This window comes from Dunckerocampus dactyliophorus, chromosome 3 (assembly GCF_027744805.1).
Source record: "Dunckerocampus dactyliophorus isolate RoL2022-P2 chromosome 3, RoL_Ddac_1.1, whole genome shotgun sequence".
Classification (NCBI taxonomy): domain Eukaryota; kingdom Metazoa; phylum Chordata; class Actinopteri; order Syngnathiformes; family Syngnathidae; genus Dunckerocampus; species Dunckerocampus dactyliophorus.
In genome coordinates this window covers 23,779,687-23,805,737 of record NC_072821.1, presented here as the reverse complement: position 1 = coordinate 23,805,737, position 26,051 = coordinate 23,779,687, and the positions used below count along the sequence as shown (strand labels likewise).

The following is a 26,051-nucleotide window of genomic DNA, read 5'->3' as shown; positions in this document are numbered from 1 at the left end:
TGTTGACTAGAATCCCCTGCAGTGTTTTTGCAGCTCGGATGAAAAGCGCACATTTTGATGTTCTGTACGGCAGGATGATTGACGGAACCTACGAGGCAGGGAGGACCGTTCTGGCTATAGACTTCATGGTGTTCACACTGCGGCTGATCCACATCTTTGCCATTCATAAGCAACTGGGACCAAAGATCATCATCGTGGAGAGAATGGTGACCAAAAACACATTTAACCTCATAACCTGTATACTACATTTACACTCACCAGTAAGTGAACCTGTTCAACGTGCATTTTACTACACTTGGCAGTTGATTGCTTTCAATTTTGTTCAACTTGACCGTAGACAAAACAAGCTCTTTAAAGGTATGTTTGGTCGAGTTTGCGTGGAAGAATTTGAAAGCCCTGACCCCAACCCTGTCAAACACCTTTGGGATGAAGTAGAACAGAGATTGTGGGTTGGAGCCTCGAATTAGTCGCTTCTGAACTTGCAAAGGTCTTCCCACAGACTCCTGAAACAATTATTTCTAAAAGAGTGCAAGCTGTTATAGCTGCATGGATGTGAACTACTCCATATTTTCCACCATTGTCACTTCCTGTAGGTGTAATGGCCTTTTACCTTTTTTTTTAATATAGAGTAAATCCCCGTTTTTTGTTTGGTTCCAGGCCCACCCGCTATTGCCGAAAATCTACAGGTACCAGTAATTAATATGCCCATGAACTGTCTATTTTTCACACATGGCTCATTCAACCGCTCCAAACCCTCCTGCTATTGTTCACTCGCAACACAATCCAGGTTTAAGCCTTAATATGTCTTGCACACTTATTAAATGTATTATAAAGTATGAAATATATACTGTAGGTACTCACCGATAATGAATGATAATGTATGATTGATGAACAGATGGGTTTATTAAGCAGTGGCAATGTCTGAGAAAGTTATATACAAGTGTTACTTTTGCTTAGCAGCACGCGACTGTGGTGCATTCAAGGACCATCATCTCAACGTTTGGTGAAAAAACATAAACGTGTGAAAATAGTGGGCTGGTACATGTATACGCTACACTTTACCCGTATTATTGCATATTTATAAATTATTACGACTGAGTCGGGGTGAACCAGATGTGTTATCCGTAAAAAAGAACAAAACTCGGGGAATTTCAGAGGTCACAAATGCTGAATTGCGAAAGTGCGGGGATCCACTGTAAACACAAACTTGCTATGAAGCATTGCCATTCTGCACTCCTGGAAATTAAAACCATTATGATAATAAACTTATCCATCAACAGTGTCAATAAAAATATGCTTTTAATTGTTATTATTTTGATACAACAATTAGATCTCATTGGATTGTGCTGTACCTAATGATTTGGCTTTGGCTGTTCCTTTCCAGATGAAGGATGTCTTCTTTTTCCTCTTCTTCCTGAGTGTGTGGCTTATCGCGTACGGGGTGGCCACGCAGGCTCTTCTCCATCCAAATGACCCCCGGATTGACTGGGTGTTTCGCAGAGCCTTGTATCGACCCTACCTGCACATTTTTGGCCAGATTCCCCTGGAGGAAATAGACGGTAAATGACTCTGAGATGATTCGATTGTTTTTATCAAATGTATGTTTTAGTTTTAGGTACTAGGGATCTCATGAGATTAAAACGTGACGAGATTTCTCATTTAAAGAAAAACTCGCGAGAACAGGGTGGCCAGAAGCCAATCAAACTGTGAACCAACTTGACAACTTCCAAACCCTCTTGGTGACATATTTTCTCAAAAGCGATTCGCGACAAATCTAGCAACTTTTTCTGGCGTCGTTGGAGAGTTTTCTGATATTTGGGGACTTAAAAGTGAAAGCACGTATTGTTGTGCATTTTGTGTTCTCATTAAGCAGCACAGGGTGCCGCTGAGATGTCCGTCCAGCCCAAAAGCAGTCGCAAGCTGTCAGTGCACAGTCAGCTTCCGCGGCACACAGAGAGCAAAGTGGAGCTCTACACATCCATGAATCACGCATGCGGGAGGCGCGATGCCACGGGGGTCGATGTCGCCCTGTTTTCCAGGGATCAAAAACGAAAATGTTTCTTAATCGTCAATAAATTACTACTCATTAAACTCAAGCCTCATTTGACACTTACCTGTGATGGAAAAACACTGTGTGATAAATGAAACAAGTGGTCCTAACTGCAAGATAAAAGATGGTAGGCTCTGGCTTACATCAAATAAAATTATTTTATTTTGATGGCCAAGTTTAAATAAACAAACCAAGAATGAAGTTTATTTGTAAACGTAATTAAGGTGTTTTTACTCACTTATATATATATCTACTTATATATATACTTATATATTAGTATTATTTTTATATATTAACATAACAGTGGTTTAGTTGGTCTCAAAAAATGTAGACAATAATATCGTTTAGCGTCAATTTGTGGGACAATAAACATTCCAAAACACACCTGCATGGTTTTGTGACTCGATTAAATTAAAAAAAAAGTTTGTTAGTGTGGTCATATTTTTGTACTTAATGTTAAAACCTCGTCTTCTTGTGGACTCAATGTTATGTATCGTTTCGTCTTGTGAGTTCGGTGTCACGACAACCCCTTTTAAGCACTCATATCACATATAAGGTGTTATTTTATTCATTTATGCAGCAGAAGCTGCCCTAAATTCAATCATCTGCAATAAAAAAACATTTGTTTGTCTGATAATGCAGCTGCACGGATGCCTGAGACGAACTGCACCAATGACTCAGAGGAGATTATCATGGGCCGACGGCCACCATGCCCTAATGTTTATGCCAACTGGCTGGTGATCCTGCTTCTGGTCATCTTCCTTCTAGTCACCAATGTCCTGCTGCTCAACCTCCTCATTGCCATGTTTAGGTTAGGAGTTCACAAGCTGAAAGGTTTATGTATTTATGGAAATCTGCTTGATTGCAGGCATGCTTATTGTTTAATGCTTCTGAAATAGGCTCTCTATTTTTGTTTTGCGACGTGCAGCTACACATTCCAAATTGTACAAGGCAACACTGATATTTTCTGGAAGTTCCAGCGATATAACCTGATTGTGGAGTACCACAGTCGCCCAGCACTGGCTCCACCATTCATTATCATTAGTCACCTCTCACAGCTCCTCCTCAGCCTTGTTAAGCAGCCCGAGTCCAAGCAGGAGCATCTTGGTAAGATGATTGATAACAGTCAAGCTTCCCAATGTCATCTCCATTTGGACATGTTGTGTTTTCTTTTGTGTTACACTAGAGCGAGAGCTGCCAGCTGGGTTGGACCAGCGGCTGATAACATGGGAGACCGTACAGAAAGAAAACTACCTGGCAAAACTTGAGCGCCAACATTGGGACAGCAGCGACGAGCGACTCAAGAGCACATCCTCAAAGTAGTTGTTTTTCTTTTTGTTGTCATTCTAACTATAATTACATGGTCCCTGTAATTACGTTCCAACTAACTCAGGTTTTTTTTTTTTTATCGTGGTTTTTCAAGAATATATTCATTAAAAAATTATGCTGTTTCATGGTTGAATATGGCCTATTAGTCAAAAAAGTATGCATATTTATTTTTTTTAGCTAAATTAAGCATTTTCCAGTATTGAAATGACTAAATCAACTAAAATACAAATATAAGGCATTAAGAAGATGCATTCAAATTGTGATAAGTAGTATTCTACACTGGTTATTAGGTGTCAGTAATGTTACTGTAATGTCCGGTGAAACAAGCTTAATTGCGGAACAACAGGCTTTTATTGCAGGTTTAAATTATATAACAACAGGCACAATAATAATAACATAAAATCATTGTCATAATAATAGCACGGGCTACTGTTGCGGCCGTAGCTCATGCCAAGGTAAAACTCAAGTCTGAACCCCTGACGTCACTTCCTATCCTCACACATTCGCAACAAATTTATTGCAACACACACGAGCACAAGTATGATTAATGTCTTAAATGGCTTATTTTCTCTGATTATATCTACTATCTTGGGTAATATGAGTGTAAAGATGGCTGTATGGGTGTTATGCCATGTCTAGAGGGCTCTAATAATGTTTTTTTTTTTTTTTTTTTTTTTTTTTTTTTTTTTCTAATAATGTTACAAACGCTATTTAGAAGGTGGTAAACAACCTTTCTATGCTCTAACTACAAAAATATTTGATTTACAATAAGGAATCCTACTTCATGGAAATTCACTTATCACGGCCAGGTCAATTAACCACGATTAACAAGGGATTACTGGATATATACATATGTATACACTCCTGAACAAAATCTTAAGACCAGTTGAAAAAAATGCTAGAATTAGCATTTTGCACGTTTGGATCTTAATGAGGTTTTAAGTAGAGCTACAATATGCAAAAACAAGAAGGGGGAGTGAGACAAAAAACATTTGGAACTTGCTATTTAAACAAAAAAAAAAACTGAAATAGGTTGTTTATCACCTGATCAAAAATTTGTGCTCAAAATTTTCATTTTCTGTCAGGCATTCACACTGTCATGCCCTCCTGATGGATAAAAGCTAAAAAGTTTTCTCTTTTTGAACGTGGTCGGATTGTTGAGCTGCATAAGCAAGGCCTCTTGCAGCGTGCCATTGCTGCTGAGGTTGGGCACAGGAAGAGAGTCATTCTACATTTTTTGAAAGATCCTGAACGTTATGGAACAAAAAAGTCAAGTGGTACCACCCAAAAAAAAATCACACCAGCGCTGAGCCGGAGGATCCGATTCGCTGTCCATCAAGACACAGGGTGGTCTTCGACCCAAATTAAGGCCCTTACTGGTGCCGACTGCAGCGCAATAACCATCAGACGGCATCTGCGGGAAAAGGGGTTAAAAAACAAAAAACAAATTCAAAGACCTCGTCTCCTTCAACGCCACAAAACTGCCCGTTTAGACTTTGCCAGGGAGCATCAAACATGGGACATTGAATGGTGGAAAAAAGTTTTATTCTCTGATGAGAAAAAATGTAACCTTGACGGTCCAGATGGCTTCCAACGTTACTGGTTAACAAGGAGATCCCACCTGAGATGTTTTCTACCCGGCACAGTGGAGGGGGGTCCATCATGATCTGGGGTGCTTTTTCATTCAGTGGAACACCGGAGCTTCAGGTGGTGTGGGGCCGTTAAACACGGGCTGCTTACGTGCAGATGTTGCAGCGGGCATCCCTCATGACTGAGGGCCCTCGTCTGTGTGGTAACAGCTGGGTTTTTCAACAGGACAACGCTGCAGTTCACAATGCTCGCTTGACCAAGGACTTCTTCAGGGAGAATAACATCACTCTTTTGGACCATCCTGCATGTTCCCCTCATTTAAATCCCATAGAGAACATTTGGGGATGGATGGCAAGGGAAGTTTATAAAAATGGCCATCAGTTCCAGACAGTTGATGCCCTTCGTGAAACCATCTTCACCACTTGGAGCAATGTTCCCACTAGCCTCCTGGAAACACTCACATCAAGCATGCCCAAACCAATTTTTGAAGTGATTAACAAGAACGGTGGAGCTACTCATTACTGAGTCCTACAGGGAACATTTTTTGTTCTGGTTTGGAGAGTTTTTAGTTATTTTTTGAGCGATGGTCTTAAACTTTTGATCAGCTGATAAACAGCCTATTTCAGTTTAATTGTTGTTTTCAATAAATTACTTTTTCAAAGTGCTTTTTGTCTCACTCCCCCTTTTCGTTTTTGCATATTGTAGCTCTACTTAAAACCTCATTAAGATCCAAACGTGCAAAATGCAAATTCCAACAATTTTCCAACCGGTCTTAAGATTTTGATCAGGATTGTATATATATATATATATATATATATATATATATACTTTCAAACATTAGGAAACAGAGTGAAAATACATGTGTATATATATTCACACATACATACTGTATATTTTCACTCTATTCTTCATTTTTTTTTTTTTGTTTAATTTAATTTGCATGTGCCAATAAAAAACAAGCCAACAGCCACAAGTAACACCGAGGCTGCACCTTGGACACCCTTGAACTAAGTGGTAAAGCTCAGGTTTTCACAGTAAGGTTTGGTATAGCAAGAGTCAAGTGCAATCATCATTTTCAAAATCTGTTTTTTAATGGTATTCTGTTACTCTTTCTGTATTTATTACACAGAAGTTTTGATTCTCAATCTACGTATCAATGTCTAGCGTCTCCCTACCATTATCTACCATCATCATACCATTTTGTATCACTGCATTTGGTCCTGCTAGGTGCCAAATAGTGGTACACGTCAGATTAAGTATTTTGGAAAATGTCAATTTTTGACATTTTGAAAAAAAACTGAGCTGTATTGCTTGATGGTAAATAACACAGCAGAATGTTGTTAGAATATTGTTTCATTAAAAGCTGATTTGATGTTTATTCACTGCTCAGGGTTCAAAGCTTGCTGAGGATTATCGGTGGGGTTAAGGACCAAGAGAAACGGCTGGCATCCCTGGAGGCTCAAGTATGCCCAAAGGATCCTTTTTAAACATTCTTATCTCATATACAGTAGAGGTCTGTCTTGTATGTCACCTGTAAGAGAGTAATACTGTACATACAGTATATTCTCTTTGTATCTCTTTGTATCTAAAGGTCAGATACTGTGGTGAGGTGTTGTCCTGGATGGCAGAATGCTTTAGTCTCAGCACACTGAAATGTGGGAAAGAGGCTCCAACTGCTCCAAGTAAGTCAAGCGGAAATTCAAATCATATTTTGTGAAATGGCTAATATCACCATACTCTTAATCTTCACTTTAATGTGAACTAATGGGCCACAAAACGGTCATGTCTTCGGCAGGCTGGAAGGCAAGCAATGATGCCCATCAAAATCAACCCAAGAAAAAAGACAAATAAGCAAACATTGTTACACTGAACATGAATACATACCTGTCAACACTGGCATTTGAAAATATGGGACATTTTCCGGGAAATAAATAAAATACAGGTCATTTGTGGGAAACTAGTTCAACGGGAAGGCGACGGGCGAAAAGCGGGAGTTTCCCTGGGAAAACGGTATGGATTGGTAAGTAGTAAAAATTTTATATTGACCACATTTATTTTAGACATTCTGCAGAAATATATAGACAAACTGATATGGACTCCACTCTCCCTTTTTAACGTATCTTAATGTAATCAATATTTTTGGTGATTTTCTTTCATTTCTGTTGATTCATTATGACTGTCTGTGTCATCCATCCTTCCATGACAATAATGACAATGATAATATTTACTTCTCTTGAAAATTTTATTTGTTTTTAAGTGTCTATCTGTACAATAGGTTATACATTATGTCTGTATGTCATGGATGAGAACGTTTGTTCTCCTTTACATCTTGTGGGGAAGAAAATAAAAGAAGAAGAAAAAGAAAATACATTGCATAAAAACTGTGATGCCAGCTTGTTTTTTTTTTTTTTTTTTAGGAAAGATACAATTTAAACGTGCCAAATATTTTAATCCAGCCTATCTATTTTGAACATGTTTTAAATGAGAATAAAATAATTTGGAGGCGGGGTACTGTAGAATAAGTGCTTCTAACTTATTTAGGTTAGCCTGGCAGAAAGCTTTGCATGCCACACTTATCAGTCACCTTTTTTAATGTCAGCAGTTAAAGAATATCAGCAACTTTTCACATTTCAATGATCAGTCTTCTCGAATGTTTCATTGCCAAAAATATATATACATACTAATTGAAATAATAATAATCCACATAATAATGTGCTCATAGTCAACACCGTTATCGTACAAATCAACAATAGATGTTACAATTTGAAGACATCAATCAAAATCTTAGAATTAACCCAATTTTTTAAAAAAAACAAAACAACCCTACTGTAAATATATGGCATTTCAGTCAGCAAGAACACTGAACAATTGGGTTATGGGCTTGACATGGGTGTAGATAGTAAAAACATGATTGTCACTCCCCTCCAAAGCTTGTGATCAGCAGTCGGCATATGCTGGTAAATAATGAAAAAAGTTTTGTCAAAAAAAAAAAAAGGTCCAGTTACGGTACATCGTAGTAACAGTCAGTCTATAGGCAGAAAATGTACATCAACAGGGTTCTACGGATTTGACATTTCAAAATTACAGATTTTTTCCACTCAGTAAATAAATGTGTATCATTAGAGCCGCAACAATTAATTGATGAATCAATGATTAATCGTTATCTAATTAATCTACAACTATTTTGGTTTTTGATTAATCGTTTTTGATTTAAAAATGATTTCAGCCTCCCAAATGTTTTTAAATTTCCTTAATCATCCAAGAAAGCAGACCTATTATCTTTGTGTTTTAGGTAAAACAAGATATTCACACACATCAACTTTGACTTTGGAAACCAGTGATCAATATTTTTGCCGCTTCTGATATGTTGTTGCTCAAACTACTAACTGTTTGTGTTTGGTTCATATTGACGTAGTCCACCTACGGCCTAAGAATAGTTGCATCACTAGTATCATGTTGTAAATAAATTATGGAATTAATGGTTTGTATATACTGTATGTCATTATATCACCATATAATTTCATTCAACTTGTCAATCTTTCCAAATGTTTTCCAGGATGTGTCACCCACACAAACATCTTAGCTGTCCTAGCAAGCGCCTGAGAAAAACAGATTGATCCATTTCTTTTTTTTCCCCCACCCTTTACTTATTCACAATTTTATCTTTTACAAAAAAGAACAGTGGCAACAATCTTGGAAACATGAAGATTTTGTAATACTGGAGTTTTCATTTTCCATACCACACTTTCCAGATTTATTTAATCATATTCCATATTTGTGTAGGAACCCTGCGTCAATGACCATATTTCTATTCATACAACATGAACATGTAAGGCTTGTTGGAAGATGTGCGAACATGCAGAATATTTCAAAACTCATTGAAATGAGACTGCATTTAAATCATTCAAAGACATTTAAAAGCTGGTGATAATAAATACTAGCCTATTTTTGCACACTTGTAACTACGCATGACTGACATAATTTAGTCCCGGGATGCTTCAGGTCCTCTCGGCTGCACCGGGGGTCCCTCGCGGTGGAACATGTCAAAACGTGGTGTGACCTCGCAGCGGATGAGAAGGGTGTCATCTTTGACAAAGGCTCGGTGACTCAGCTGATGCAGGTGCAAGAAAGTCACATACCCAAAACCTTTGGGGTTGCGCGGAATGGTAGGCTTCTGGAAGGCTTGAAGGTCGGGCTTGGTCTCCATCACCTCCATGTGGTGCTGTGCGTCAGAGCCCTGGTCAAGGATGGCGAGACGAATAGTGCCCTGAAAGGGCCAGTTAAGTTGTCCATCAAAAGCTCCTTGCATGGTGTGAACAAAGAGGGAGATGTAGTTGGAGCAGCGTGGGGCATTGGGAGTCTGTAGGTGCAGGCGCAGACACAGTTTGTAGCCTGGCCGGCCGGTGTAGAAACCAGGGCTGTGCTCAACCACGGGCAGGCCTGCTTCTTGGTTGCGGAGGTGGGTAGAAAAAGCTCTGAGGCGCCAGATGAATATGCCATGACATTGCTGGGCCTCCAGCTCCTTCACCGTCTCCTCCAGCATTGATACCTTTCGCTGGAGCTCAGCAAGCTGCCCTGCCTATGGAAAAAATGACATAAAATTGATGATTACAATGAAGCTTATAGCTTTGTCACCAACCCATCTGTTTTTTTAAATGCAAAATATTTATATATATATATATATACCCGAGTATCATTTAAGATGATGAGCTCACGTAGCTGGTGATCCTGTTTCACTAATCGTCCATCCATTTCCCGGATCCGAAGCATCTCTTCACTATGCTGGCATGGGGCACAACTGCTGCTACAGCTTGCAGCTCCTCGAAAAGTTGATGTGGACACTGCAGCTCCTTGATCCTCAGATGATACCGCAGATCCAAGAGTACAAAGGGATTTTGGTGCTGTGCCATTGAGGCTAAGACTGCGCAAGTACTCTGCCATGTAGCGCATGTGCATCTGTGTGAAATCTTGCATGTGCTGAGCCAGGTTGTGGCGCTGCATCTGTAAGGGATATATTGTTAAAAGACAGGAAATTGTGACAAATACATTCCTACAAATCAGACTTTTAAAATCAAACAAAGTTGACACCAGATCACCTACCCTTTCCTTACATCCAAAGGGGCTAAAGGTGCAGGCAATTGGGGCTTTAGGACAGTCTGTATCACAATGAGAGTCCATCTGTAAAATAAAATCTTTCAATTTCCAACTCACAAGCATCACTTCATCAGGGTGGTTACTACTAAAACAGCATCAACATATTTTATGAGGGGCCCTAAATCTCAGAAAAGCAGACAGCACCCCTTTTAACGTCAGGGTTTCCCTTACATTTCTTTATTTGTGGCGGGCCACAGATTGTCACTTGCTTGCTTGCTTTTAGATTTGCTTCCATGTGCTCACATTCACATTATAATGTTCTGTCTGAAATGAATGAAGTGTAGTTACAACTCTGTTCTGTAGATGGCATCGTAACTTTACATCAGCGGCAGCCATCAACTTGCTCAACACAATTAGTGCAAACGACTGACAGTCAAACAGAACTACGTTCATAATCACGTTGCAAACCACAAATAAACCCAACAGGTGAGTTAACAGGGTGGCCTAATGCATTAGCATGTTCAAGAGATTCAAGAGAGTTTTATTGTCATGTGCATGGTAAAACAGCAGTTATACCATGCAATGAAAATCTTATTCTGTTCATTCTCCCAAGAAAAGAAGGAAAACACAAGAAAGAATAAGAACATAAGAAACATAAACACATAAACATAAATACCAATAAATTAAGCAACAACAACAGAAGAGACATTAATACAAGTAAATAATACAAATAAATTGGCCACACAGTTAGGAGATCTGCAAGATCTGGGTGGTCTGTGCGCGCTGGGTTTTCTCTGGGTACGCTTAATTGGCGACTCTAAATTGTCCATAGGTATGAATTTGAGTGTGAATGGTTGTTTGTCTATATGTGCCCTGCGATTGGCTGGCGATCAGTCCAAGGTGTACCCCGCCTCTCGCCCAAAAGCCAGCGTACCCCCCGACCCTAGTGAGGACAAGCAGCATAGAAAATGAATGAATGAATGAAGGTAAGTTAATGCACAACAACAATTAACTACCATTCAATGTGGGTAGCAACGACAAAGCGATAATACAAACAAGTAACTTTTAACTGTTATTTAGAACATGTCCAAGGCATGCAGAGTATTCCAGCCGCGACTACAATACAGTAATTCTTCGTTTATCGTGGCTGATTGACTTACAGACCCGACCGTGATAAATGAATTTCCACAAAGTAGGATTCCTTATTTATAAATGGAATATTTTCATAGTTGTAACATAGAAACTATGCTTGCAACCTTGTAAATATTATTTTTTTTTTATATTAACATTATGACTAATATTTCATATTTATTAACATTAATAGAGCCCTCTGGACATAAAATATCACCCCTGTAATCACCTTTACACTCATATTACCCAATATAGTAGACATAATAAGAGAAAATAAGCCATTTAAGACAGTCTTGTAGCCGTGTGTGGAAATGTGCTCCGGTGCGAGGGGAAAGGAAGTGACATCCGGGGTTCAGAGTTGAACACACACAATATAATGAGAGATAATTATGCAAATTAGACAATGACATCTATCTACTCTCGCCCACAAGAACCCACGGCAACAATAGAACAACAAACCCGTGGGAAACCCCGACTATGATGGATCTAAAAAATCAGAATTTATTGAATGTGAACTTAATTGCATTAGAACTGGGAATCAAATAGATATTACTCATGAGGTATTCACTTACCTGGTCTCTGATGAGATCCAGCTCACAGTACTGGCACTTGATGTTAGCAAAGGGACAAAGCTGCTCATGAAGCTGAAAGATCAACCAAACCAAATTAATCGAATGAACATGATGTGGGAAATGGAACAAGAGTTAACTAGTAAGCAGTCGGTGATACCTCCTTCTCCTCATATACAAAGCTTGCAACACAGTCTGGGCAGGTCATGGGTCTCCTTGGGCACTCTATGGTTTTGTGTTCCTCTATGCAGGTTTTTCTTACAGACTGTTGGCACTGTGGGCAGGGCATGGTTGCGAATGGACAGTGTGCCAAATGATTCTGGAAAAAAGAATGGAAACCAGAGACGCGATGCGATGCGAGTGTTTATGAGGATAAAATAAAATCACCGCTCAAAAGTCTTTATTCTGTTCTTTTGTTCCTCAGTCAACAATTTTGGAATCTTAGTTCAACTTAGGAAACTCAAGTGTATGCAGGAGGCACAATGACAGCAAGCAGATTGGAGTTTTATATACACAACTTAATGGAGTTTCATTGAGCTAAAGAAAATAAATAGCCTTATTTCTGACCTCTAAACGTCGGAGCTCCATTTTGTCAGTACATCCAGCGTTTGGGCAGCGGACAGTGAGGGAAAGAATTTCCCTTTTGGCAAAGTTATCAGGAAAGAGCTGGTCTTCTAACAGCATTTCATTGTCCACTGGGCACCTCTGTCCTGTATCCCTGTATTGCAGTAATGACAATGCTCATCAAGACTGCATATAGTTAACATTTTTGTTATTTATCAACAATTTGTTGCAATGACAGAAAATACAAAATGTGCCTAGAAGCGTAAGCAACACAACAGCCTACCGAATAGACTTCTCAATGCAGCTCTTGCAGAAACGGTGCCCACAGGGTGTTTGAATGGCATTCCTGAGTGCCATCAGACAAATGGGACACTCGTATTTACTCTCAAGTGGTGGGTCAAACTCCACATCATAGCCTTGCACAAGGGCAGCAGACTGGAGACTGGTTGAGGTGCTGCTGTTCATTAAGGTTCCAGGGCTCTCCGACGGGCTGTGTATGGATTCCCGTTCCTTTTCCAACATCGCCAAGGCACAGCTGGACAGCTGGCCACCAAGAACTCCCTCATAACTGTCCTCTTCCACACTTCCTTTATGACTATCAGAGCAAGCCATCTGAAGAAGACACGGAGCAACCAAAGGAAAACACTCATGGGTAAAAATTAGGGTTTCAATAGTATCAGCCAATATTGGCATAAGAATGACACATGGGGTCATAACGGTATTTTTTTTTTTTTGCTGATAATGATATCGGCACACGAGTGATGACGATGACATGCTGTAATTATTTGCAAGGATTGTATACTATATATGCAATTTTATAATTTCACTGATTGTATTAGTCCTGAGTTTCATATTTTGCACTTTGTTACGAAATACCGTAGTTTTTTCTGCCACAAAGAAATGTACAACTTTCCAAATTGGACAGTTAACAGCATTATTTTATAGGGTTCTTATGTGTGAATATACTAAGTCTAAACCTGTCTTACGTATTGATAGTAGGAGAACATGTTATTTTAGCCGACTATTGGTCATAATTCTTTCATAACTTTTGTTGAGGCTACAGTATTTGCAGTATTTGTCCTATTTTGCACAAACGGTGTTTATTTGTGAAATGCATTCCGTGGCATCACAGTAAAACATGCATAATGTGTTCATTCATTACATAAAATGTGATCCGATTAGTTTGATGGAAGAGCTGCTGCCTATATTGGTATAGGTTGATATCCGTAGCAGAAATTAAGTGCTGGACAAGATCGGTGTATCGTTAAGAAAGCCAATATAGAGCATCTCTAGTAAAAATATATAATTTCAACATATGGATTAGATAGCTAGATATCCTTTATTAATCTCCCGAGGGAAATTAATAATGATTTATCTACATATACAGTCGTGCTCAAAATTATTCATACCCTTGCTAATTCTTGTGATTTTTTCATTTAGTGATGAAATGTATGCATTTTTTCAAGTTTGTGAATCAGTTATAGGTGAATAACAATTGAAATAATGAAAACAATACAGCATTCAAAGAAATCTTCATTTTAGGGGTATTTTATTGATGGACTCCCAAAAAATGCATGTTCAAAATTATTCATACCCCCGTCCATTGTCTTCCTTCAATAATCAATAGCACAGCCTTTGTTCTTTATCACTGCTTTGAGACGATTCTTGTATGTGTCCACAAGCTTCCTGCATGTCTCTTGTGGGATGTTGACCCATTCTTCCTTGGCAAAAGCCTCACGCTGGGTTAGGTCGGTCGGTTTCCGAGCCATCACTCTGGTCAGGCCAGGTGAGCTTCCAGACGTTTCTTCTCCTGCACCTCCTCGGTGCAGGACTTGAGGGTGGACCGTGAAACCTTTGCCCCTCCCTGGTCTGGGTTCTTGTTGACCTCTCAGCAGATTTTCCTGGCAAGTTTGGGCGACACCTTACGCTCCCTGCCACGCCTACTGAGGTTATTAACAGTGTTGAACCTCTTGTGTTTGTTGATGATGCTCTGAACACTTGCCACAGGGACATCATACTGCTTGGAAATGGCCTTGTCACCCTTTCCTTCATTGTGGGCACATACAAGACCCTGATGTAGGTCCTTGCTGAGCTCCTTCTTCTTGACCATGATGACCAGAAATTGAGAATGACCTGAACACTTTTCCCCTATTTATACTCTTCTGGAAAGAAGTCTTATTTAGTTTTTAGATCAGTGTTTAACATTTGGTCAATAATATTGAGAGGTTTTTGTTCCATTGTGACACCTTGAAGTAACTACTGGTGAAACATTACCACATTTGGCACATTTTATTTGAAATATTGTCAGGGGTATGAATACTTTTGAACATGGCATTTTTTGGGAATCTATCAATAAAATAACCATGAAATAAAGATTTTCTTGAATTTTGTATTGTTGTCATTCTTTCAATTGTTGTTCACATACACTGACACGCGAACTTGAAAAAATGCATTAATTTAATCATTAAATGAAAAAAAATCACAAAAATTAGCAAGGGTATGAATAATTTTGAGCGCGACTGTATATATTGACAGAGTATACAGTGTATATGAACTTACGATAGGGCTGGCGACTATTTGTCAGGCGTGTGTTTTAGATTTGTTTGTTCAATGTTTACTTATACACTTACATCCGTTTGAAGTCAAGCTAACTTGTACATTAATTAATAAAAACGTCTATCTGGAAAAACTTGCCAAGCCCTCATGCGGAACTGTAACTTCACAGTACAATAACTGCACTAAACACGATTATTAAATATTTGTTCTACCCAGTACAGCGTTTAGCAGTGGCATACAACTGTAACAGACACTTACAACAGACCATAACATAAGAATTCCATGTTAAAATACATCACCTCTAGTAACTGGAGGAAGTTTTCGTGTCTACAGCATTTCCTGTCATTCCTGTCATTTTATACGTCACATGTTTTAGTTCCTCCTTGGGCCGCAAATGAGCACCATCGTGTGGTTGGAGGCCGCTCGCTGTTACCACAGCGCTAAGGAGACAGAAAAATGGCGGACACCAGGGAAATCTGTCCGGACTCCTTTCCTTGTCGAGTCAGCTGTTCGCGAAAAGCTTTTTTCCAGGGGAAGATTTTCATCCTTCTCTGTATACTGATAGTGGACTCCGGGGGAGCGACGACCCACTGGGTTGTCACGGAGGACGGAAAAATACAACAGCAAGTATGACAGCTATTAGGGGTATATCGCTTGTATTAGGTGGCTAGCTTCTAGTGCTATTTCAGTTAGCATTGTCAGTAATCATTTTGTTTGGGTTTCGATAATGTGTTTTTGGTGGCACACTGGTTGTTTTTGACTTATTTTCCATCTCTGTTTAATTTCATAGTAGCAGAAATGGATTGGCTGCGAAACGGTGCAACGCATAGCAGGAGAGGTCAAGATGACCAAAACATATCGGGCCCATGTCAGCGTCACTAATATTGCTATCTACTCCAGTTAATCCTTAATTGAGTTAAGAATAATACTTTGCAGTTACGTGGCAATTCTCTGTTTTGAGTTATTTTTCCAACCGATTTAAAATGAGCTCGCTAGATCTTGACATAGCTACGTATAGTATAGTATTTTGCTTAAACTTTGAGTTAGTGTCTGATTGTGGGTTTGTGTAACCTCTCCTCACCCCGCTTTATCCGTTCCAGGTTGATTCACCTTTGAATCTCAAACATCCGCATGACGTGGTGATCTTCATGAGACAAGAGTCCCGCGTTAACTACCTCAAAAAGCTGGAGGTGAGGGAGTTTTGACTGTGGGTAAAATATGTTGTCCATGTAAATGCTGTAGTTTGTTTAGAGCTAAGACATTTGAACACTAACAGTGCAGTGTAGTCAGAATTAAGTACATGTAAAGGATATGTGCAGTAAGTGGGGTGTGTTCACAGTTGGTTCATTTGGTCAAGTGTGGACCAAAAATACCAGACCAAATGGGACCGAGACCACCTGCGAGATGGGTTTTGGTCTGCCTGGCAGAAGACTCCAGTCCTGTGCAAGGCAGGTGTGAACAAACGGAACAAAAGACTGGATATGGTGTCAGCAAATTCAACCGTAACCAAGCGATACATACGGTAGCAACACCCAACACAGAGCTGCGTGACAATCATGCAAAAAATAGTTAAATGTAATCCCAGAAGTGTCAATACAGTAGTTGAAAATATGTTGAAAAGTACTATTAAGAAATGTAACATAAAAATGCAAAATAATTGTCCGTTTTCCTCTGACAATGTGGGAGAGGTGTTTCATTATGCAAATTAGGGGCTGTCTTCGACTAAGGATTTTCATAGTCAAATCTGATATGCTAGATATTTCCCATAGTCGACTAATCGCCGACCGTTTTTGTTTCTTGAACAGCACAATGAGGATCCCGTTTGCAACTTTTTCCACCTTAAAGAAAAAGGCTAAAACACTCAGATAAACAAATAAACATGGTAGGTGTGTAACAACTTGGCTTGAAAAACAACAACTTGCCAAAAGTCTCAGTTAGGAGCCTAATTTATTGGAATAAAATCCACAGTCAGGTTATAAAATTAAATTGGCGTAAGAGACTTACCCGTTTTAAATGATGAGCTAGGTTGGTTGTTGCACTTCATCTTCAGCCTTTTCAAAATACTTCCATACCTTTTATGAGCTAATAAGTCCGAAACTTTTGTATTGCATAAAGTACGATTTTGGTGTGTTTGACCAATGATCTCAACTCTGGAAGGAAAAGTTTTACTTGAAGCATTTTCCTGATGCATGTATACATCAATGTTCCTTATTGTTGCTTATGGTAGGGATGTCACGAGATGAGACGATGCACAACTTGGGTCCATGAGACGAGACAAGATTTTACATAAATTTTAGGAAAAGTACAATGAACAAATCTGCTTAGACAAAAAAAGCTTTTATTTTACTGAGTCACAAAACAATATGGATGCATTTTTAAATGGTTATTATCCCACAAATTGACGATATTATTGTAATTTTTTTTAGACCAAAGAAACACTGTTATGCTAATAACAATAATAAGAATAATAATATAATAATATTTCATAATAAATATTTCCTTTAATATGTCATCGTTCACTCTGTAAAGTTGTGGAATTGCCGTTTATGACATGTATTTTCTCACAGGCAATTTGTACTGTCTATAAAATGTTTGCAGCATTTCTTGATATGCTGGTTTTTCAACTGTGTAAAGAGCAGCATTGCTTAAACTACACTCTCTGTGAACACACACCATTTTCTTGGAGGTGCTGAAACCAATGCACAGAGTGAATTCTCGTTCTGCTTGTTTGGAGGCGACAGGAAAACAGACACGCATGTGTTACCGACACCAGACCTAGGCGAATCTGGACCAGTTAGCAAAGGATACACAGACTAGGGAGCACTGTGTAGCCAATAAAAATAGATCCAAAGGATCCAAAACTAGCGGGTTCTCATGATTGAGTTTGTTTATTAATCAGCGGTGCATGGCTAAAGCTAACTGCTCCATTCTCCATACTGAATCACTCAGCACCATGACGCATCCTCTGCTAGTGTAAACATGTCATTTCACTGTCCAAATGAAGTACAGTACTGTACATATAAATTTGTAGTGAGTATGGTTCAGTTATTAACAAAGAATGTGTGGTGGTGCCAATTGAATTTGCAATTCTGCATGTAGCATTTCCAAACTCCTGCACATGCACATGGCAATATACAGGATATTGCGATTAATTTAGTGTGGCAAGACAGTTTTTTTTTTTTCTGAAAGAGAAATCCTGTCATGTTTTGATCTCATGACACCCTAGTAGATGGCATGACCTTGTGTCGCTTAATATTATTATAGTGCTATCATTAGTATCATTATGCTGTTCATTTGTTGTCCTTCCATTTTCGTCACACTTGTCTTGTACTATTTTTGAGCAGAAGCAGCTCGTGGCACAGAAAATTCACATCGAGGAGAATGAGGACAGGGACACAGGCCTGGAGCAGCGGCACTACAAAGAGGATGCAGACTGCATTCTGGCCAAAGTACCCTTGGGGGACCTAGACTTGTATGATGGCACTTACATCTCCTTAGAGAGTAAAGACATTCGGTAAGTCTAATAAGAAAAGTATTTCCTCTTTCACACAAAACATGTTTACAAATCCTATTTTCTCTCCTCAGTGCACCATTCAAGTGGTGACTGAGTTGAATATAAACAATAGTGTCACGGTGACTCTTAAAATCACACTTTAGAAGTAGCGTATGTAATTTCAAAGTTATTTACCATCTTTCCTTGTTTCCCTTGGAATTGCAAGTCCATCATGGTGACCTATATTGTTGATTTCATTCACAAATTCATTAATGCCTTTCAGTAATTGTGTCTTCCCCTTTTTATTTGTTTGTAGTCCTGAAGACTATGTGGATTCGCTGTCAGCACTGCCTCCAGATCTAGAAAAGCCAGACTGTGCAAGAGTGTTACAGCTACCTTATAGTATCCATGCCTTCCAACATCTCAGGGTGAGCAGATGCTAAACTTGTCATGTTATACTGCAGTCATAATTTTCTTGCATTAAAAAAACCAAAATCTTGGGCCACCAGTCAAAAATATTTATTTTAAGTTATTCATCAATTATTGATATTGGTATGAGGTGTTGTTCAGCGATTGAGCAGCTACAATGACTAGTTTCTTTATGTTCAAGTCAAGGATTTTAATTGAAGTACAGCATATATAAAGGCTTACCATCAAAGTTGACAAGTTGAGCTTTAATTTAGCTGCATTTCTCAATATATGTGGTTAAAACATTGTATTAAAAAAAAAATCTGCATACTGTATGTATTGTACATAGACATCAGAATACTGCAGCAGCTCAGTTTGCTCTCAACCCATTGCTTAGACAGTAAACATAGCTAAAATACGCTATATGGTAACCTATGTGTTTTATGTTGACTAATTATTACATTTATGACAGTGTATGATGAATGATTGTGGATGATCAGGAGTAGTATGAACCACCGTAATATGATACAAGTGTAATAAAATAATGGATCACATTGGACGCTTGTCAAAATTTGCAGCCCCTATGAGCATAAAGTTCAAGTTTATATTGCTATAGGGGTTTGAGAGACACCTGATTATCCCCTGACATTCTTAAATATTTAAATACTTGTCAGATGGTTTTACAATCTTTTTTGCCAATCCAAACCCGAAGATTTTTTTTAAATTTCTGTCTAATCAAAAGAGCAAGCTTATATGTATCTTGAATTTTGAAGGAATGTTGGATTTCTAATTGAATTTTACTCTGCCTGCATGCAAAGACATATCTCTTGTATTTTACTACCACTAAGTACACAATAATCTCTCTTGACATAAATAACATGCTGTTATACATTAATATGTGTTTTCTAAACACAAACTATTGTTTTGGTTTCCTATTCTCTTTTATTTATACTGTATATATTTTGCATGTTTTATTTGAATTGGTTATTGACTTTGTGTCTGCCCCATGTTGTTGCCCTTTACTGTCTGTATTGTCACTATGGTATATTGTAGGGTGTTCAGGAGAGGGCGAATCTTACCTCACCATTGCTGTCAAAGGAGGATCCCATTTTTAGTTCCTTGTCACATAAACTAGGCCGCAGTATAGATGTGGTGGGCCATCGCATTCATCAGGCATTATTGAAGGTAAGCTCTGTCTCTTCATGAGAACTGTTCACGTATAAGTTGGGTTTTTTTTTGTTTTTTTATTGAATTTGCACTTTTACTACACAACCATTTAATGCACAGTAGTTTTTTGGAGGAGGTCCACACAGTAAGTCAACTGAATCAACAGAATAATCATGTGTATTTGATTTTGTGTCCCAGAATTCATCATCATGGGTACTATACAACATGGCTTCATTCTATTGGCGCATGAAGAACGAGCCTCAGAGGGCAATGGACTGTGTGGTGCGTGCTCTGCACTTCTCACCAAGGTAGTGACAGCCTCATCAAATGGTCCCTGCAGGATGTTTCACTTTTATTGTGTTTGTATGAGAGCTCCCACACATGCTCACATTTTTTGGCTTTTATGTATGTTTTCAGGCAGCAGAAGGATATAGCCCTGGTTAACATGGCCAACATCCTGCACCGCGCCCATTTCTCAGCAGATGCTGCTATTCTAGCTCACGCAGCCTTGGACCTAACCTCCGACCTGTTTACTGGCCACTACACTTTGGGCAACATTTATGCTGTAAGTTGAACAGAATTTACATTACAGTATTAAAGCAGGGAAGACACTTATATCTCAAACAGAGCTTTACACTGAATGTAATTTAAAACTAAATATTTGCACTGTTCATGTCAGCTTTTGTTTTCACTGTGAGTGCATATAGCAGGGTATCCGCAGAGTCTTGAACGTTTGAAAGTCTAAATTCCGATAATGAAATTTATGGCTCACATGTCTAAAATTCTCTTAAAATCTCATAAAATTGCATAAATCTAATTTTGAAAGTTTTTAAATTTATTTAACATTAACTTTTATTTAACATTACTTTCATTTAAAACAAATGCATAAACTTCAGTCATGCTTTTAAATGTTTCGATTTTTAGGATGCTATTACATAACTACAAAACGGAGCTATTATTAGTTCACAATAGAGAGGCTTCTGGTGTTTTTAGTTAAGGTAAGCGTTTTGTATTCCAATGTGAGAGCTGTGAATAAATTTATATACTTTACAAGTAATTTTTCCTTCCATGTTGTTTGTACTTTTTTGCCAGTATGGATGTGAAATGGGTCTGAAATTGTATTCATTGTGGTCTTAAATTTGACTTGTTGAAACCTGCATAGTCCCTGAGTCAGATATGCTTTTAAAAGGTTCTGCATCTTGACATATCCTCAGCATATTCCAAAATGGCCGGATAAAATACAGTTATTAATATCTTCCCAATACCAGCGGTATTGTGTATTGGAAACTTTAGCTCCAGATTCTCTGACCTTGTTTGTATTTTTTATTTTGTTTTTTGACAATAAACAAACCAATTCAAACCATATCAATAATTTGTATGTCTCAACATTCTATATCTTTCCAGATGCTTGGGGAATACAACCACTCAGTGTTGTGTTATGAGCAAGCATTACAGGCCCAGCCAGGCTTTGAGTTGGCCTTGAGGAGGAAGCATGCCGTGCTCTGCCAGCAAAAGCTTGAGCAGCGCCTAGAAGCCCAGCACAGGTACACACATCCCCATTGGTGTTGTTTGTTCAACTATCACAAAATGTACTGAAAATGTATTATAACCAGGGAAAGATTACAATTTCTTTAGAAAAATGCGTGTGATTACTGTTGTTAGTGTTAGGGTCAGAAATGAGTTGCATCATTGCATTATTATGTTACTGCGAAACTGCCCGACTTGTATCAGAAATAATTTTTTACAGGTTTTCTCCTCCCCTTTTTCTCTGTCTGCCATTTTTAACTAATATGGAGGATTTTAAGAGAGCTGCTGATGATTATGATGACAGTTGTTCCTTGCAAATTGTTTGTAAATGGTTTCTTCATGTATAGATCCCTGCAACGAACCTTGAATGAGCTCAAGGAGTACCAAAAGCAGCATGACCACTACCTTCGCCAACAGGAGGCACTAGACAAACACAAGCTTTTGCAGGAAGAGCAGATCCTGCACAACATTATTCATGAGACACAGATGGCCAAAGAAGCCCAACTTGGTAAGATGCCAGTATTGGTATCAAGGTTACAGGGATTGGTCTTTTGAATTTCAAGCTGGATTTATCTTTGAAGAACATATTCATAGAGCCTAGGAGACCAAGATTAATACTTTTTTAAGACATTCCAATGGCATCATAAGTACAGCAAATTCTGGACTTTTGAGCACACCTGAATATAAGCCGCAACCACCAAATTTAAAGAGAAAAAAAAAATATTTTGTACATATATAGGCCGCACTTCATCGGAATGGAACAGCTGCCCCAGTCCAAGCAGAAGCTGTAGTAATTCTAGTCTTAATCTAATTTACTTAAGATGTGTCACATCAAAACAAGATTGCTGCATAAGACTTCAAAATGTGATATTAGTGTCCTCTTCACTACTTCCCGAATCTCCACTTCAAACATCATGGGAACTGTAGTTCTTTTAGCCATAAATTAGCAAGCATCACTGTTTAAGCCGCAGGGTTCAAAACATGTGAAAATAGTAGATGCTTATTGTCCACAATTTACAGTAAGCCCATTCTAGGTGGACAAAAACTGTATTGACACAGACCTTGGCTTTCATATAAATGTTCATCTTAAAATTTTGTGGCACAGGAAACCATCAAATTTGTCTATTGGGTCAACAGCAGCGCAGCCTCCAATGCCCATTTGACCTGCCTGTGCGATATCACCGTGGTGACCTGTTTGAAAATGTCCATTATGTTCAAGTAAGACTCTTTTATGATATCAAATCGTATAAAAAAAAAGGGGGGGGGGACATCATATGTGGTTTTATTTACATTGTCTTCTTTTTGTTTGTAGTTTGGAGAAGAGATATCTGTAGCATCCAGTGTGGCAATTGTGTCAGATCGCAGTTCAAACCAGACAACACACAGCCATCAGCTCCATCCTTCTGTGTCAGGCAACCAGGACCCTGTTGCCGCACTTTGGGGCAGCCATCATGATTATACACAGGCAAGAGAACTACAGTGGATTCTTGTTTGTATTTCTTTTTACACTTTTTATTTACAATGTGGGTATATTGTGATTAATATTATAAATAATTACGAAGAAATAATTATTGTGGGTGTATTATGGGTGTAACAAGACACTTAGTTGACGAGATGAAATTTTAACATTACTTTAAGAAAAAAAAGTACAATAAATAAAATGTACAAAAGTAATTATGGCAATATATTGCAGTCGACTAGGGGTGTAACGATTCATTCACGACATTGATGCATCGATTTATATTCCTACGATTCAACTACATCGGTCTGGTTTCTCAAGTTTCCATTCAGGATGACAAGTATATTGATCTAACATCGTTTAAAAGGTAATCAATCGATTGAATCGATACTAGGTAGTAAACCATTGGATTTAAGCACAGCAAGCTTTATTTGGATGTGTGTGGGTTTTGGTTTTTTTTTTAGCATTTGTAATGGTAAAGACGTTAAATGTTACTCAATTCAGTCCGCCTGTCTGTGATGTCACCGTCTTCCGGGTATGTGGTGGTCATGAGAGTTGTAGTGAACCTGTGAAACACAGGGCTTACGCTGAGCCGTACATCAGCGTCGCCGCAATATTGGATGTGGCAAGAGTTGGAGCGGAGAAGATGCCTCATTCATGTTGCATGGAAGTGTACGACTCGTTTTACTGCCCAAACCAAACACCAGGCAATAACCTTTCACAGGTAAGACTTAACAATTACCTTTGATAGTATTTGGCTCATAGACTGCACAATTTGGCCATTATAACATCGTTTTGAGAGCATAATTTGCAGATGTTGTGGAAAACATTATTCCCGCGCACAATTCATTAATTGTCATCTCCCACTCTGTCGCTATTTTCAGACATACACATATGCACATACATGAAACATGTCAGTCATGAATGTGTATCCCTGACACACACGCATACACAGGCACACGCACACGCACTGCTTGCAGAACAAATGTGGAGTGATGAGATTAAGAATGTGGGCGAGTTGACATCGCTTTGTACTAGCAAAGATGTGACTGACTGTGAGTGAGTGATTAAGTGTAATATAAGCATGAGTTATGATATGTTCATTCGGCCCGTACAGGTGAGAAAGTTTCAACACCAAATTGAAGGTACCATACCACATTCATTTGCTGAGGAATTTGCATAATGTCCCTCACCTTTGGGTGCAAAGTGCAGATTTGGGTTGCACTATTTATAGTAAATAATTAATCATGGTAAGCTACACCAACTCTTTTCATCCTGCTTTTTGTATTGCATTTTTAAGTAATTTTTTGTACTCATTGATAATTTATTTTTTAATAATTAATACCGGATTCCCTTACAAAAAATCCAGTATGCAGGTGTTTATATCACAGTCACACTGGTTGAATTTTTCGCTAAAAAGTTAGTGAATCGATTTAAAGTTACTGAATCGTTTCAGATTGTTTCATTCTAAATGAACCAATATTGTCTTTGATCGTATCAGCAACTACGAATTGTGAGACGAATTGAATCGTAATTAAAATTAATCGTTACACCCCTACAATTTAATTTTTTCTACATTCCACTCTTCTGTACTTTTTGTGTATACTTTATGTGTATGCCTCGCCTCCACCCACCGAGACAAAGAGACTATATGATGACAAAAGGGCTCAAAGCCATGACCCACAAAACACACAGGTCCATACATTAGCCATATTTGTTGTCAGCTTAAAATAGCGAAGTTTAGCTGCTAATGTTAGCATATCACTGAATGCATAACCTTTCATAACCACACAATGTATCCAAATTGTCATTCGCTTCTCTGAGACGGCTGTTGTATATGTGCACGTGCCAAGGACATTAACATGAATACCAGACAGCGATGAATGCCAATCCTTTTTATTTGGTTATTTGGGTAATGCAATTTTTAGAAAGTTTAACTTTGAATAGTGACAAGTATAGACAATTTGTTCAGTTTGTTCTTTTAAACCATTATTGGTAACATCTGCTAAATGGTGGTGGTGTTATAATTTTTGGTAGAAAAAAGTAGAGCATATGTATAGTAGTATAATGTATATTTGTAAAAGGTTTTTTTTTGTGTAGGATGTGCAGAGGATGTTGTGGCCACAGAGGACAGACTGCATCAGTGAATACCCCAGTGTTCCCCCTGTGCACCTGCTACCTACATACCACCTTTTACATGAAACCAAGAGCCACAGGCAAGAACACATTCAAGATTTTGGGATATTTTGTGGGTAGATTGCTGTGCCTCAAGAGTTTTTCATTAAAAAAATAAAATATAAAAACCTATAGAATAATTGAATTCTCTCTGTGTACATTCAGCTCCGAGGCAACTTTCCTCTATCTGAGTCATAGCCCTCCTCAGGCAGTGGCCCTGCCAGTCTGTGGTCCTGTCTCCCAAGAAAATTCTGCCCTCCTGCCCGCTTCACTAGACTGGCTCCTGGAAGAAAAGGAGCTGCCAGATCCCTTTGCCTCCCAGGTGTCCATATGCTTTTATTTGTGTGTCTGTGTTTGTTATGAATAAAACATTCTAGAAGTAGAATGGTGTTTTTCAGCAGTGTAAAAGAGTACCTAAAAATTATCATTGTGTTTGATGACAGATATTGCAGTCACGCAGTGGTGGTTGGACATTGGAGCAAATTGGTTCCCGAATTGCACAAGCAATGAAACAAGTAAGCAAGCTTCCCATATTATGCCAGAATGGTGACCTGCTTGTGTGTTTATATTTGTACTCACATAGATGTCATACGCTCTTAACCTATGACGGTCACTAATCTCTCAGTTGAAACTGTCTGAAGCCAAGTATTGCTACACTGAGAAGGGTTTTTTTTGTGTAGGACACAATATCTAACTGGCTGGTCCACAATGAGGCTTCTTTATTCTGGCGGGCCCAAGGAAATGGTAGCCGTGCCCTCCAGTGCCTGCGCCAAGTGTTGCTCGCAGCCCCGCCTTCCCACCGCCATTTGCCCCTCACCAATGCTGCTAACCTGCTGCTACATTATGGATTGACCACCCACGCACAAACACTGGTGGAGGAAGCACTGGCACACAATGCAACTGAGGTAGAGGCACATACTTTGTCTGTTTTTAATACTG

The 26,051-nt window shown here is 38.7% G+C and overlaps 3 protein-coding genes across 9 annotated transcripts in view; 2 read left to right on the top strand and 1 right to left on the bottom strand.

The window, feature by feature from the left end:
• Window positions 1-7,420, top strand: part of trpm5 (transient receptor potential cation channel, subfamily M, member 5) — a 35,955-nt gene extending 28,535 nt beyond the window's left edge. For all 6 annotated transcript variants that reach the window (XM_054769706.1, XM_054769707.1, XM_054769704.1 and 3 more), the window contains 8 exons: window positions 74-206; window positions 1,385-1,559; window positions 2,693-2,861; window positions 2,979-3,157; window positions 3,237-3,369; window positions 6,360-6,432; window positions 6,561-6,651; window positions 6,765-7,420. In XM_054769706.1, coding sequence (XP_054625681.1) covers window positions 74-206; window positions 1,385-1,559; window positions 2,693-2,861; window positions 2,979-3,157; window positions 3,237-3,369; window positions 6,360-6,432; window positions 6,561-6,651; window positions 6,765-6,820 — 1,009 coding nt within the window. In that variant the 3' untranslated portion in view covers window positions 6,821-7,420. The remainder of the gene's footprint in view (window positions 1-73; window positions 207-1,384; window positions 1,560-2,692; window positions 2,862-2,978; window positions 3,158-3,236; window positions 3,370-6,359; window positions 6,433-6,560; window positions 6,652-6,764) is intronic.
• traf6 (TNF receptor-associated factor 6) lies at window positions 7,187-15,327 on the bottom strand. The gene is made up of 8 exons (XM_054769711.1): window positions 15,183-15,327; window positions 12,611-12,939; window positions 12,331-12,481; window positions 11,924-12,082; window positions 11,767-11,838; window positions 10,070-10,147; window positions 9,656-9,970; window positions 7,187-9,548 (listed from the first exon to the last, which is right to left on the bottom strand). The coding sequence occupies exons 2-8, from the start codon at window positions 12,937-12,939 to the stop codon at window positions 8,952-8,954; spliced, it is 1,701 nt and encodes a 566-aa protein (XP_054625686.1). The 5' UTR covers window positions 15,183-15,327; the 3' UTR covers window positions 7,187-8,951.
• The window catches only part of ttc17 (tetratricopeptide repeat domain 17), a 23,646-nt gene continuing 12,894 nt past the window's right edge, over window positions 15,300-26,051 (top strand). For both annotated transcript variants that reach the window (XM_054769701.1, XM_054769700.1), the window contains exons 1-15: window positions 15,300-15,510; window positions 15,984-16,073; window positions 18,228-18,397; window positions 18,693-18,804; window positions 19,838-19,969; window positions 20,150-20,259; window positions 20,369-20,516; window positions 21,356-21,495; window positions 21,826-21,986; window positions 22,584-22,696; window positions 22,791-22,943; window positions 25,038-25,153; window positions 25,278-25,434; window positions 25,556-25,627; window positions 25,793-26,017. In XM_054769701.1, the coding sequence (XP_054625676.1) occupies window positions 15,340-15,510; window positions 15,984-16,073; window positions 18,228-18,397; window positions 18,693-18,804; window positions 19,838-19,969; window positions 20,150-20,259; window positions 20,369-20,516; window positions 21,356-21,495; window positions 21,826-21,986; window positions 22,584-22,696; window positions 22,791-22,943; window positions 25,038-25,153; window positions 25,278-25,434; window positions 25,556-25,627; window positions 25,793-26,017 (2,070 nt within the window). In that variant the 5' untranslated portion in view covers window positions 15,300-15,339. The remainder of the gene's footprint in view (window positions 15,511-15,983; window positions 16,074-18,227; window positions 18,398-18,692; window positions 18,805-19,837; window positions 19,970-20,149; window positions 20,260-20,368; window positions 20,517-21,355; window positions 21,496-21,825; window positions 21,987-22,583; window positions 22,697-22,790; window positions 22,944-25,037; window positions 25,154-25,277; window positions 25,435-25,555; window positions 25,628-25,792; window positions 26,018-26,051) is intronic.

Bases quoted from the DNA above. Each gene is read 5' to 3' on its own strand.
- traf6 (XM_054769711.1), bottom strand. From the start codon at position 12,939: ATGGCTTGCTCTGATAGTCATAAAGGAAGTGTGGAAGAGGACAGTTAT. The intron at 11,839-11,923 runs GTATCACCGACT...TTGATCTTTCAG, and splicing joins TTGTATATGAGGAGAAGGAG to CTTCATGAGCAGCTTTGTCC. The intron at 9,549-9,655 runs GTATATATATAT...TTTTTTCCATAG, and splicing joins TCATCTTAAATGATACTCGG to GCAGGGCAGCTTGCTGAGCT.